At 39.2% G+C, this 13,491-nt stretch overlaps 1 protein-coding gene across 8 annotated transcripts in view; it reads left to right on the top strand.

Moving 5' to 3' along the window:
• MARK3 (microtubule affinity regulating kinase 3) overlaps positions 1–13,491 on the top strand; it is an 87,063-nt gene that overhangs the window by 39,179 nt on the left and 34,393 nt on the right. For all 8 annotated transcript variants that reach the window (XM_024757820.1, XM_024757806.1, XM_024757837.1 and 5 more), the window contains exons 3-4: positions 6,864–6,912; positions 8,852–8,917. In XM_024757820.1, the coding sequence (XP_024613588.1) occupies positions 6,885–6,912; positions 8,852–8,917 (94 nt within the window). In that variant the 5' untranslated portion in view covers positions 6,864–6,884. The remainder of the gene's footprint in view (positions 1–6,863; positions 6,913–8,851; positions 8,918–13,491) is intronic.

Here is a 13,491-nt window from a genome sequence, read left to right on the forward strand (position 1 = left end):
GGGGGGGGGGGGGAGAAAGAAAACGTGACTATTTGCAAGTATTTGAGAGGAGATATACACTTCTGTTACAAAGTTTAAGGATGAATTAGTAAAGTGAGAGATACATAGAAAACCTAAGTGAACAAAATAACCGAGACAGTCATTAGCTCAGAGGAAATCAGAAACATTTTTGATAAATAAAAAGAATGGAAATGCATTCCAAGTGTGGCTATAAAGAATATTTATATAATGTAAACTGAATACTTTAGCCAAATATTATGGTAACTGATCAGGAGGAAGGTGGGAAGGGATGTGGGGTGGGGGACAGGATGTAAGAGAGCTAAATCTTCACTGCCAATACTAAGAAAATAGCTAATATCAGGGGGAGGGGCTAAGAAATCATAGAATAACAGCACAAGCATGCTATTCAGAAGTAAGGTAGCAGGGACTTCCCTGGCGGTCCAGTGGTTAAGACTTTGCCTTGCAATGCAGGGGGTGCGTGTTCGATCCCTGGTCGGGGAGCTAAGATCCCACATACCTTGTGGCCAATAAACCAAAACATGAAACAGCAATATTGTAACAAATTCAATAAAGACTTTAAAATTGTCCATGTCAAAAAATATATATATATTAAAAAAAGAGAAAGTAAGGCAGCAAATACCTGAGTTGAAAGTGCTTGACATTATGAACAAGGGTTGAGGGTGGAGAGATATATTACATTACACAGTTCAACTTTTAAAACTATATGTACTGCTTTTAGCAATAAAAATTAAACATAATATTTATTTAGCCAAAACTGTAATAGAACCTCATGAAGAGGATGGAGAGGGGAAGCATAAGTCTGTGTTTGGAAGGGTTTACAAAAGTTAAATCCAAAGTGGGAGTCACAAGACAGTGTCTAAAATGGAAAATCAAGGAAGCAATATAATCTGGCATTTTAGAAATATGCAGTAAACAATAGATGAAATAGCTTAAAAAGTTGGAAGGATTGCTTATGAAAGTCAGCAAAGGAAAGAGGGTGAATTTGAGTAAGGACCCAGCATTTTCTGCTCTGGCAGACAAAGGTCTTATTTCCATACTATATAAAAGGTCTTGCAAATCTAGGAGAAACAGGAGTATATAACCTAATAGAAAATAGTCAAAAGATACACTCATGCAATTAGTAGGACAGATGGTCAATATTCAAGTAAAAAATGTTTAACATCTGAAAAGATAACATTTTTTCACCAGATTTGTAAAAAACTGATAATACATATTGTTGGCAAGAGTGTAGAGAATCAGGAGCTCTGTTATTGCTGACATAGTTTAAATTAATATATATTTAGAGAGTAATATAGCACTAACAAAATTTTAAAAGCATGTATGCCCTTTGGCCCCCCAGTCTACTCTGCCAATATATTTGCATAAGTGTATGAGGATATATATATACAAGGATGCTCATTGTAATGTTACAACAGCAAAAAGTTAGGGATAACCTACATGATATCAGTAAAATTCTGGTTAATTACACTGTAGTACACCCACACATATATATCTCCCCCCATCTATAGACAGCTCTTCCTGGGTAGGAGATAGGTCACTGCCTTTGCCTAGTGTTAAACAAATGGTCTTTAATAGTGCTCTTATCTTCTCTGTTATTTGTTAACTTTCCTATTCTGTTTATTTTAATGTTAAGATGGTTCTGAGGGTAACTAAACTCTCTTTAAGCTCCTTAAGTTTTGCCTTACTGTGCTGGCTGTCATATTTGCTGGACTTTAGAGATATTCCCTGGAAGACTTGTCTGCCTTTCACCCATCAGCAGCCTTGGCCCAGACTATGAAGAGGAATAGTAAACTCTTCTTGTTAACAGTCCTCAGAATACAGCAGTTTTCTTTTTCAGGAATTCCCCTTTTGTCAAAAAACACTTTTCTTTGTTCATTCTCCATCTTTTTCTTAAAATTCAAATTAATTGGAAGAGAGGAGATAGATACTACAGTTGTGATTCAGAGTTCAAAGGACAGATAAAAGTATAGAAGGCAAAGTCTTTATCTACCCCTTGACTTGCATCCATCCAGGTCCCTGCCCTGGGACCGCCAGTGGCATCAGTTTCTATTTGTCCTTCTAGAGGTATTCTGTTTATAGAGAAGCAAAGACATTTTTTTTTTCTTTCTTTTTCACATCAGAGCATTTTGACAGTTCCTTCTCCACAAACTCTTTGGGCTTTTGCCAGGCTCTCTCCCTCAGTTTTGTCTGAGAGGGTCTTTGTTTTGTTCAGCAAAGGCGCTGTGATCAGTGTGGTAGGTGAGACATAATGAGGAAAAAGCAGGTACACCATCCTTCTCTCTTTCCTTCATGAAGTGCCCCAGAGACGTTCCAGGGTCTGGGGAGCTGGTTACAAACAGAGGTTTGTCTGTGGTAGGCGTTAGAGTCTAGTGTCTGGATTTCATTCTGTCACTCTGGCTGCCTCTTCCGAGTCTCCGCTGTGGGCCTCAGCTCTCTTCTCTCTGAAACGCTTGCTTGTTGATGATTCTGCTTTTTTCATTTTACAGTTAGGCGGTGTCATTTCCTTCCAAGGATACTATCCCTATGCTAATAATTCTACAGAATTTATTTCTAGCCCAGATTTCTTTCCTGAGCTTCAGACCCAAATACCAAGTACCATGCTATGCTTTCAGTATCCTCACTTAACTGCCCCTCACGTGGCATGTCCAAAGCCAGGCTCACCTTCCTCGCTGCAGCTTGAGTCTTCTCTGTCTCAGAGTGGCACCCAGATTCACAAACTTGGGTGTCAGCTTCAACTCTGCCTCCCTCGCCCTTACCCCCTGAATGCTTCTTACCTGTATCTCCTTCTCTTCATCCAAGGCAGCTAATAATTACTCACAATCTTGATTTACAGTTCACCTCTTTCCTAGTAAAGAAAAGGTTGGCGATTATATTCCTGTCCATTATTTCTAATACATGAGTTGTCATCCAGCGTGTCACTCAGCTGCCATGAAAAGCACAGGCTCTCAACCTTCGGCCTGTTCATTCTGTCTCATACCTATATATCTGGAGAAGCAAGTCTGAACACTTTGGTCGTGATGATTTAGATCACAGTTTGATGACTATGGTAACATCTCACCCTACCCTATGCTGTCTCTTATATGCTCATCTTATTTTTATATCAATTGGTAAAATTGTTTTTTCCCAAGGATAATTCCTGTGCACCCTCATTGCAGGCTTTGGGGACACTGCTTTACTCTGTGGTACTGTAGGTGCGTGTGTTTAGTGTCTCGTCACCAGGGTCCACGTCTTTGCCTTTAGAGATGTTTGTTCTCCTCCTGTCTACCAGTTCCTAAAGGACATAAAAATGGGAAGATGTGTAGAGGGTGGAGATTAGTCGATGAGGAGAGAACTCTTTCACTTTACACATTTCTGTGTTATTTCATTTTATTTTTTACAACTAGCATCTGCGTAAGGTTGAAAGGGAATGTAGAGAAATAAGATAGTAGAAATAGGTGAACGTCTTACTTAAATGTCCTTTTATAGTAGCAAAACTTAAAAATATGTTGTACAATCCTAGTAGGGACTTTGCTTAAAGTTCATGTTTTCTTTTCAATAAATTATTTATATCCAAATTTATCTTCAGCCATCAGGTTCACAGTTGATAAATAAATGAAATCTCTGGCATTTTAACCATATATGCAAATTGTCAACTTTTAAAACAATTCTGTGCCAATACCCACCTGTTGCTCTGGATTCTCTGTATTGCCAGCTTGTAATCTGTCAGTTGTTTTACTTGTACATTTCAAAGGTGGCTGCTTGGACTCGTGAGATGAGTGTGGACTCTGGAGTCAGACACCTCAGACTCTGGACTCTGGCACGTGTTAGCTGAGAGAACCTGATCGAGTTTCTTAACTTTCTTAGTCCTCCTCTCCTGTACATTGGAGATGACCGTAGTCACCTGACAGAGTTGTGAAAATTAAGTCAGAGAGGATCATAGACGTGAAGCATCTAGTGCTGAGCTTCAGACAGAGGTGACACTTGATCACTATTAGCTTTTTGCTTCCTCTCCCCACCCCCTTTGATTAACTTGGTATAGAGTTTATGAACTCATTTCTACCTGATGTATAATTCTGATAGAGGCAGATATGTAAAGCTATTTTGGTAATACCCTGACACTACCCTGCTAGGGAACCTTTGGCTATTCTTTCTACAGCGTAAGCTTGTACTATTCATCCTTCTATCTGGTGCCACTCACCTTTCCTCTGTTTTCACAACGCAGCCCTTGGTGTGACCTCTGCTGTATGTAACTCGGGGGTTCAGACTTCAGTGTGTTACCGGTGGTGTACTACTGTCTAGAAACTACTCCAGAATTAGCAACTGAGCGCCATGTGTCATCTCACAGTTTCTGCGAGTCGTGTGTTTGGGAGTGACTTAGTTGGATGGTTCTGGCTTAGGTGCTCTCAAGAGATTTTGGGTGAGAGCCACGGATGCAGCATCCAAAGATTTGATTGGGGCTGGTGTATCCCCTTCCAAAAGGCCCTCTCCCCTGGCTTTTGTCTAGGGCCTGCAGTTCCTCACCAGCTGTGGGTATGAGTCCTCGTTTCCTTGCCATCTGGGCCTGTCCATTGAGGTGCTCAGTGCACTCACGACATGCAAGGAAGTGATCTGTGGGAGCAAGGAGGGGGTCCCAGTGCCTTTTACGGCCTCGTCAGTCTCTGAAGTCCCCTCACCATTGCCTCTGCCGAAGCAAGCCACTCAGTGCAGCCCACACACAAAGGGAGGGGTATTAAGTTCTGCCTTTTGAGGGGAGGATTGTCAAAGGATTTGTGGACCTGTTTGAAAACCACCACACCTGGGGTGGTGGTTGAAAGGTGAGATTCTCAAGGCCTATTTCAGATCTAGTGATGGGTTGGTCTTCTTTAAATAGTCTTAATTGGTTGCACCTCCCTGTCTTTGCTCACATATATGGAGCACACATAGCCAGCCCATTTTCAACTGCATAAATCCAGTTACCTCCATGGTGCCCACTACCCCAGACATAAGTGAGCTCTCCCTCCCTTGAATCCCGATAGTATTACATTTTTTTTCCCTGCTCTTTGGTTCTAATCACTTTAGCTCTGATGTTTTAGTGCTGCACTGCTAGTAGGGATTTAAAAAACAATCGCTTTCATTTGACCTCTCTTGCCAGCAGAACTACGACAACCCTGTGATAGGCATTCTGCTGCTCAGGATTTCAAAGCAGTGTGGTCATTAGAATGCTAAGGAGCCTGGCTCAGACCACACTTCTTGGTAGTTAGTACTTTCCTGCAGGCATTTGTCAAACAAATGAGTTCCTGTTGTGGGCCAGGCTTGGTTTCAAGGATGCAGTAGTGAAGGGAGACAGACGTGCTCACTGTGGATGAGGACAGACACAACAGTGAACTGGTAAACAGAAATGTATTATCACAACTTGAAAGACAGTCTAGGAAGGAAGTAAAGATTGCGATGATGTAAAACAAAGGAGACCTACTTAGATGAGCTTTTTAGAGAATCTGCCTGAGTCTTGAAGGATGAAAAGGAAAAAAGACTCTAAGGAAGGAAAGAGCTTAGTATGTTCTAATATCTGAGAGAAATCAGGGTGGCTGGAGCTGAGGTTGGAGGGTAGGCAGAGGCTGCCATGGCCGTGGTCAGGGTTTCATTCTAAATGCAGTGTCCTAAGCTGTGTTAGTATGATATCCAACTTGGCGCTCTTCTGATTTAGCATTTGTAGAAATAACTGGGGGGTTCAAATTATAGCTACAAGTCCAACTATGATGGATTGGAAAAACGAGATTCCTGTGTTAGCTTGACAGAGGGAAATTAAGAAAGAACTCAAGCCTGAAAGGTTGTCAGGGAGGCTATCTTCTCATCTCAGAACAGAAAATGTGGGAATGACCACAACAGCAATAGGAAGTATTTATGTTGGGGATAAAAGTGCTCCTGCCTTTAGGGATGATCCAGTATTCTAGACAGGAAGGCTCTTCATCTTGATTACATGTTTTTAGCTCTGAGCTGTCTGTGGGTCAGATACCATGCCTTTCAGCTGTTAGCTGCTGATTCAGTTCTAGATCAGACCTGGTGGACAAGGACAAACGCAGGGAGAGCCCCAACTTCCTTTTCCCATAGCGAGCTGCTGCTCGTTTCCCAAACCACGTTCCGGCCTTGCCTCCTGTAGGCTGTATAGTATACTGGGTGCTGGGAGACTAGTTCTGGCCATATTCCCCATGGAAAGATAGTAGGACCTTGGAAGATCTTTTCCTCTCTTTTTCTGGTTTCCATTTGTTTGCAGGAGGGTTGTATAAGATGACCTGTAAAATTCTGTTATTTTCTGAAATCTCATATTAGCCCAGGCCCTAATGCTGTGACCTGCCTCTGAACTCACAGCAGGTGTTTGTGCGACAATTTACTATTTCCCCTTATTCTGTGTGATGGGTAGTCAGCTTGAAGTGGTTTTGTTCAAAATCTTCTTATAGAACTACTTGGAATTATCATGATGCAGTTCATTGTGACTATACAAGTTTTGATTTGCAGAATTAGAACCCCTAGGTAGTTACTGAATCACATTAAGTCTAATCACAAACTGTTCCTGTTTAAATCTGATTTCTGTGTTCAAGATAGCAAAATATAATTCAGAGTATAATTCACAATAGCAAAATATCATCCTCTTCTGGGACCTCTGCTTTTTTCGTAAGATAAAATTAAAGTATTTAGTATTAGGTAACAAAACTACTTGATAATTACCCTGGATTTCCATTTCTTAGATGTGGACTACTAAACATTATCAGTGAGTCAATTCTCTAAGAGAAAATTTATATTGCAACCATGGAATATAAATATATCTTCATTAAATATAATGTTTAATAACCTGTATTGGGGGAATTGTGTGTGTGTTTGTTTTTTAGCTCTTCAGAGAAGTAAGAATAATGAAGATTTTAAATCATCCAAACATAGGTACTTTCTGCTTTCTTAAATACTTTTGGGTCTAAATGCATTCTTGAAAGTATGTCATAAAGCTAAACATATATTCCAGGAGTGACAGGAGATTTCTTCCCTTCTCCCAGCCCAGGTACACTTTTAGAATATATATGTGTATATATATTGATCATTTTTGTTAACTTTTTGAAATTACTAAAGATAGGTTAAAAGATTAATGTAAAGCTTTAATTCAGTAGAAACATATGTAATCAGATTATAATTTTCTAATTTTTAATATATTAGAAAATGTCATAATTGTACTTAATTTATAGATAGAGAAGAGGGAATTATAGTAAGTTAGAGTTACGATTTTCAAAGGTGTAAAACCTTCTGCTCTAGCTGTGTTCCTAAGAAAATACTGGTATATTGAATCATATTTTAAAAGCAATAGGGAACTAGCTAGCCAACTCTGGATTTCAAATTCCAACTTCCCACCAAAAAAATACTGCCAAGAACTAGCTAACTTAAACCTTTTTGTTTTGTTTTTTAATTACTTACGTTGTACCCTGATTAGAGTTCTCTATACTTACTACTAAATGACATCTTTGAAAATATAAATTTCTAAAAATTTAAATTCCCATTGGATTAAAATAGTTTACACAGAAGAGCCAGTATTTGCATTGGAATTTTATTTTATTTTATTTTATTTATTTATTTTTTGGCCGGGCCACGTGGTTTGTAGGATCTTAGTTCCCTGACCAGGGCTCGAACCCCAGCCCCCTGCAGTGGAAGCTAGGAGTCCTAACCACTGGACTGCCAGGGAATTCCCCTTGCATTGGAATTTTAGAAAGCTGTTATTTATATGTTGATGGTTTACCAGCATATATGCCTCAAATTTCTTTAAATAATTTTTCTTAACAGCCTGAACATATATCATCTTAAAAATGATATGGTACTTTTATTCACCAGTTCAACAAACACATCCAATACTGTGTAAGGTACTTTATTTGATCTAATACTCTGTGTTAAAGCATCAGAAAATAACCCACAATATAAGAGATTAGCATTCTCCCTCCCTGCTCCCTTTTTTGCTAAATTTAATTGTAAAGTATGTATTACCAAAGTAGATACAGGAGATAGTGATTTGATAGCTTGAGAGCGTAACTTCAGTTTCATTTAAAATTTTTATATTTCTGATTGATTTGTTATGGTTTTATGAATTAGCAGTAATAGAAATATTATTTGTATCTGTAACAAGAGACTGCTATAGTAGTCACACTGACCCATTGAAAATAATTCTTTTTGAAAAGTTCTTTTCAATTATGTATAGTATAATCCCTTCTACTTTGCCAACTCTGGCTTTAGAATAGAAACAAAAGAACCTCCTTAGGAATTCCCTGGCAGTCCAGTGGTTAGGACTCCACACTCTCGCTGACAGGGGCTCAGGTTGGATCCCTGGTCGGGGAGCTAAGATCCTGCATGGCACAGCCAAAATAAATAAATAAATAAAATAAAATACATCTTTAAGAAAAAGAAAAGAAACAAAAGGACCTTGTTCTCTGAGAATTGTGATGTTTCCCAAGCAACAGAAGTCTCAAGTGGAATTATATGTATCCTTAAAGCCATAATGACAAGTGAATGGACTTGCACTTTTAGGAATAGAACAGATATAGACGTAATACAGGAGGATGAAATGAGAGCAGATACACTTCACTAGACTGCTGAGTGCACCCTGAAGTTACACCGTTTGAGCACCCAGAAACTATGTTTATTTTTATGGAATTCCATGTTTTTATAAAATATTTTCTGCTGTTGTAATATATTATAAATTTTCCTAAAAGAATTTTTTAGAGGGCCAGCTATTAAAATCTTTAACAGGAAAAAGTTACTTTTTGTAGTTATAGTTTATATGTACATAGTACTGTGCATATGGACATTTGTTTCTTTTTCTCCTGTATCTTCTCCCCTCCCCTAGTGAAGTTATTCGAAGTCATTGAAACTGACAAAACACTCTACCTAATCATGGAGTATGCCAGTGGAGGTAAGAAACTTATAAATTGTTTTTCTTTCTTTCTTCCCTTTTAGAAGAATACACAACCACACAGCCCACACGGATAATTGTTAAAGTTTCACTTAATATTCAGAATCATAATACACTAGAATGAGAATCAGGAAGGCTGATTCCTAGCAGTTCTGTGGGTTGCTATTAAGTGTTTCATTATTAGCATCATTAATTGATAATATGCAAATGCTTGGATTTTTCTTATTATGGTATAACATAAAATTTACTGTTTTGACCATTTCAAGTGTATAGTCTGTGGCATTAAGTACATTCACATTGTTAACCATTATCATCATCCATCTTCAGAACTTTTTCATTTTCCCAAAATGAAACTCTGTCTCCATTAAACAGTAACTCCCCGTCCTCCCTCCACCCAGCCCCTGGCAACCACCATTCTGCTTTCTTTCTGTATGAATTTGACTACTCTAGGGACCTCATATGAGTGGGATCATACAGTATTTGTCCTTTTGTGACTTCCTGTTTCACTTAGCGTAATGTCCTTAAGGTTCATCCATTTAGTAGCCTGTGTCAGAATTTCTTTCTTTATCAAGGTTGAATAATATTCCATTGTGTATATATAGCACATTTTGTTTGTTCCAGTACTTGAATTTTCAAAACTATCAGTGCATTAGCCTATTTGAAATAAATGTGTACTGCATGTTGGATGGATGTCTTTATCAGATTTTTATGTCATTGGTGTCCATCATTTCCCAAGGCCAGAAATGGTGTTCACCATGTTTATGGTTAGACTTCCCTAAAATAAAGATTAAGGACTGGTAATTATTTGCCTATAAGGTTGTATACATGTAGACATTTTTATGAAATGAATGTATATCGCTGTTATCTTTTACAAAGATTTTTATTTTAGGGTTATTGTTGGGCTATGCTTGTAGTTTTTGGACTGTGTGTGAGTTTTCATTGTTTGTGAAAGGCAGAAGCTTTCTTGTTTGTCTTTGTATGTTCCCTGTCTCTAGCATAGTGCCTGGCACATAGCAGATACTCAGCAAATAAGAATTGAACTGAATTAATGAAATTATAAACTACTGGAGACATACTCTATTTAACTCTACAGTATAGATTAAATTGTTTTGATTATAGTAGAGTTTTGTTTTGTTAGCACTTTGATCCAGGATGCAGAACCTGGAGACAGAAAGTTGAATCACAGCCTGACTGTGGTGAGTTAACCATTAAATAAAAGATTGTAAACCTGTTGTGGGCAGAGCAGGCACACCCCTGGCACCACTTTTTCATGCTCCTAATTCCTAATTAGTTGTGTGCTCCATCTTTTAAAGGTGTGCTTTGAGAATCTAGTTGGGATTTTCGCAGTTGGGCAGTAGGAAGAGCTGAAGGTTAACTGTAGAACCGTAAGCTGTACGGAGTTCGAGTGCTGTCTACTCATCTACGGTTCCTAATCTTTTCATTTGTGTAGCCACTGCAGTGTACAAGTGCTTTTTCCTCTTACCTGGTCTCCTTTGACTTTCGAATGCCTCGGTGATGTGGCCAGGCAGTGAGCGATGGGCTTTTACCCTTGAGGAATTGGAGGCTGGGAAATCTCACCGTGGTCATGTTGCCAGGCCTGGAGCCCAGCCTTCCAACACCATATAGCCTCTACTGATTGGTCAGTCAGTCATGGCTTTCCGTTCCCATCTATTTTAGGTACTAGAGATTGCTCTGTGTAGGAGGAGTCAGAAACATCTGAGAATCTGAGAAGTGTCCATCCAGGAGGAGGATGGACTCCAGAAAAGACAGACATGGAGTCGATCCAGCCAGTGCCTGTCATTGGCAGTGTGACCTCATAAGTTACATGTCTCTGAGCTTCTTACTGAGCACGGGAGCACAGCCCTCCTTTGAGGGCTCAGTGCCGTTGCTCAGCATTATAACAGCACTGATTGGTGGTGGTGATGGTTTATTGGCTTGGGCCATTTGTTTTAATCAGCTCAGCAAAGCACCATCTCCAGGGCAGCTGTTTTATTGGTGATACGTTTGCCATTTTGAACAACAAACGTTTCATTAAATTGGCTACCTAGGGACTTCCCTGGTGGTCCAGTGGGTAAGACTCCGTGCTCCCAATGCAGGGGGCCCAGGTTCCATCCCTGGTCGGGGAACTAGATCCCACATGCATGCCGCAGCTGAGAGTTCGCATGCCGCAACTAAGAGTCTGCATGCCACGACCAAGAAGCCCGCATGCTGCAACTAAGACCCCATGCAGCCTAAATAAATAAATAAAATTTTTTAAAAAAATGGTTACCTACTCCTCCCCAGCCTCGTATTTTTCAATTTGGTACAATCATGGAATTTTAGAATTGGAAGGAATCTTAGAAGTCATCCAGGGCAATTGCCTAATTTTTACAGATGAACCTAAAGCTCTGAATGGTTTTTCTATGCTGGTGGTTTCATCACTGGTTATAGTGGCAGGACCTGAACTAAAACCAAGGGCTTTCTGAACTGTCCTGTCCAGTGTCCTTTCATCAACCACATGGGCCGTGACCTGGGCAGGGAGGGCCACTGTTTGCAATTTTTTCTCCTAATAAATAATAGCCTTGAGAGGTTTTCAATTCAGCTGCTTAATCTGAGTGTTAATGCATTTTTAATAAGGGGAAAAATAAGCAATCTGGGTTGTATTTCTGGTTTATAACTTAGTGACTGTGAGTTTATGGTTCCAAAATCTCTTAACAGATTTATATTGCATTTGAATTTTAAAATATCTTAAAATTATATTGACAGACTTGGACTTTATCTGTGTGACTCTACAACTACTGGGTTTAATCCATTACGTTTTTCTAAAAAGTCAAAACTGTTCCATATGTTATGCACGCATCTTTGTTTTCACTTTTTAACCACTTGTTTTGACATAGTATATTATTCTGCAAATAGAAAGGTCATTCTCATAGAAAATACTGACATTTTACTGAGCTGACATTTAATTTTATAATTCATCATAGTTAAATGAATTGCGTGATGTAAATTAACAATAGGTAATTCCTTTTAAAAGATCATTAGGCAGTCAGTGATAACTTGAAAATATTTATACCCGTTTATTATTTTAAAATTTATTCAAAGTTAGGGCTAAAAGTTTAAGTCAGAGATATTAATGTACAGTTCAGAATAACCTTTTCCTCAACAATATTTAAGTCCTGAAACTAAGCGTTTTTTAAGTATCAAAATATTTTAGTTAACTGTTGTCACTAAGCTGATGGAAATATTCTTTATTTGTATGAAGTAAATGTGATTTTTTTCCCAAACACATTTTATATCCAGTTTGCTAAATTAGTACTCTTTGTTGATTTCAGAGGTGTTTCTTTACTCCAAATTGATAAGCAATTGGCAGTACTGATAGGTTCCTTGAAATGTCACTTCTCTTCCCTGAGGAATTAATACTGTGTAAACTACCACCTAGACGTCCACCAGTGAGTTCTGTTGGCTTTTCCTTTACACTGTGTCCTGAATCTCCCCACTTGTCAGCACCACTGCCATTTCCCACTCTAGGCCCGGCCACCCTCTCTCTTGTCCTGAATATTGCGCTCATCCCAGTCGGTTTCCCGGTCCCTTCCTCAGCCCTAACCCTCTTCTCCCTCTAGCAGCCAGAAGCCAGTCATTTCATATTCTCCTCTGCTTCTCCTCTCACTTAGAACAGCACCCACAGGACTCTTCTTGTTCTCGCTTCTCCTACCATCTCTGTGCTCGTTCACTACCTCCCTTTTCCCTTGTTCACGCTTCTCCAGCCTCGTGGCCTCCTTGCTCTTGTCTCTGTCTAGAATCTTTCTCCCAGATAACTAGTGTCCACTCCCTCACAGTAGTCAGCACAATGCTTACACACACAAACACACTTCCTGTTTCTTTCCCCTGACTTTTCTCCACAGTACTTTTTATCATCTTATATACTGTATATTCATTTGTTTGTTTATTATCTGTCTACCCCCTCCTAGAATGTAAACTCCATGAGGAAAAGGACTTTGCTTTGTTCACTGCTATGTTTCCCCATGAGGAAAAGGACTTTGCTTTGTTCACTGCTATGTTTCCCCAGAGCCTAGAACGGTTCTCAGCAGTTAGTAGACACTCAATAATTATTTGTTGAATGAATGAGTATATTCAGGAAATGCTTTTTTGTCATGGTCCTATAGTGAAGACATCTTCTTTTAATACAAATCACTTAACCATTTTAACTTTCACTTTTCATTGCCAAGTTTTTATTAAAGCATACTGGAAATATAACCTTTAAAATAAAAGTTTTATAATTTAAACATGAGAATTTAATGTTAAGGTTTATCTTTAGCTTAAAAGATTTTATCTATAAACTTTGCCTATTGTTAAGGCTAAGTTCAGATTCCACATATTTCTGTTTATTTTCATACCTATATTTTAAAAATTAAAATTAGAGCGGGCTTCCCTGGTGGCTCAGTGGTTGAGAGTCAGCCTGCCGATGCAGGGGACTGGGTTCGTGCCCCAGTCCGGGAAGATCCCACATGCCGTGGAGCGGCTGGGCCCGTGAGCTGTGGTCGCTGAGCCTGCGCGTCCGGAGCCTGTGCTCCGCAGCGGGAGAGGCCACAACAGTG

Source organism: Neophocaena asiaeorientalis, unplaced genomic scaffold (assembly GCF_003031525.2).
Source record: "Neophocaena asiaeorientalis asiaeorientalis breed wild unplaced genomic scaffold, Neophocaena_asiaeorientalis_V1.1 scaffold476, whole genome shotgun sequence".
NCBI lineage: Eukaryota > Metazoa > Chordata > Mammalia > Artiodactyla > Phocoenidae > Neophocaena > Neophocaena asiaeorientalis.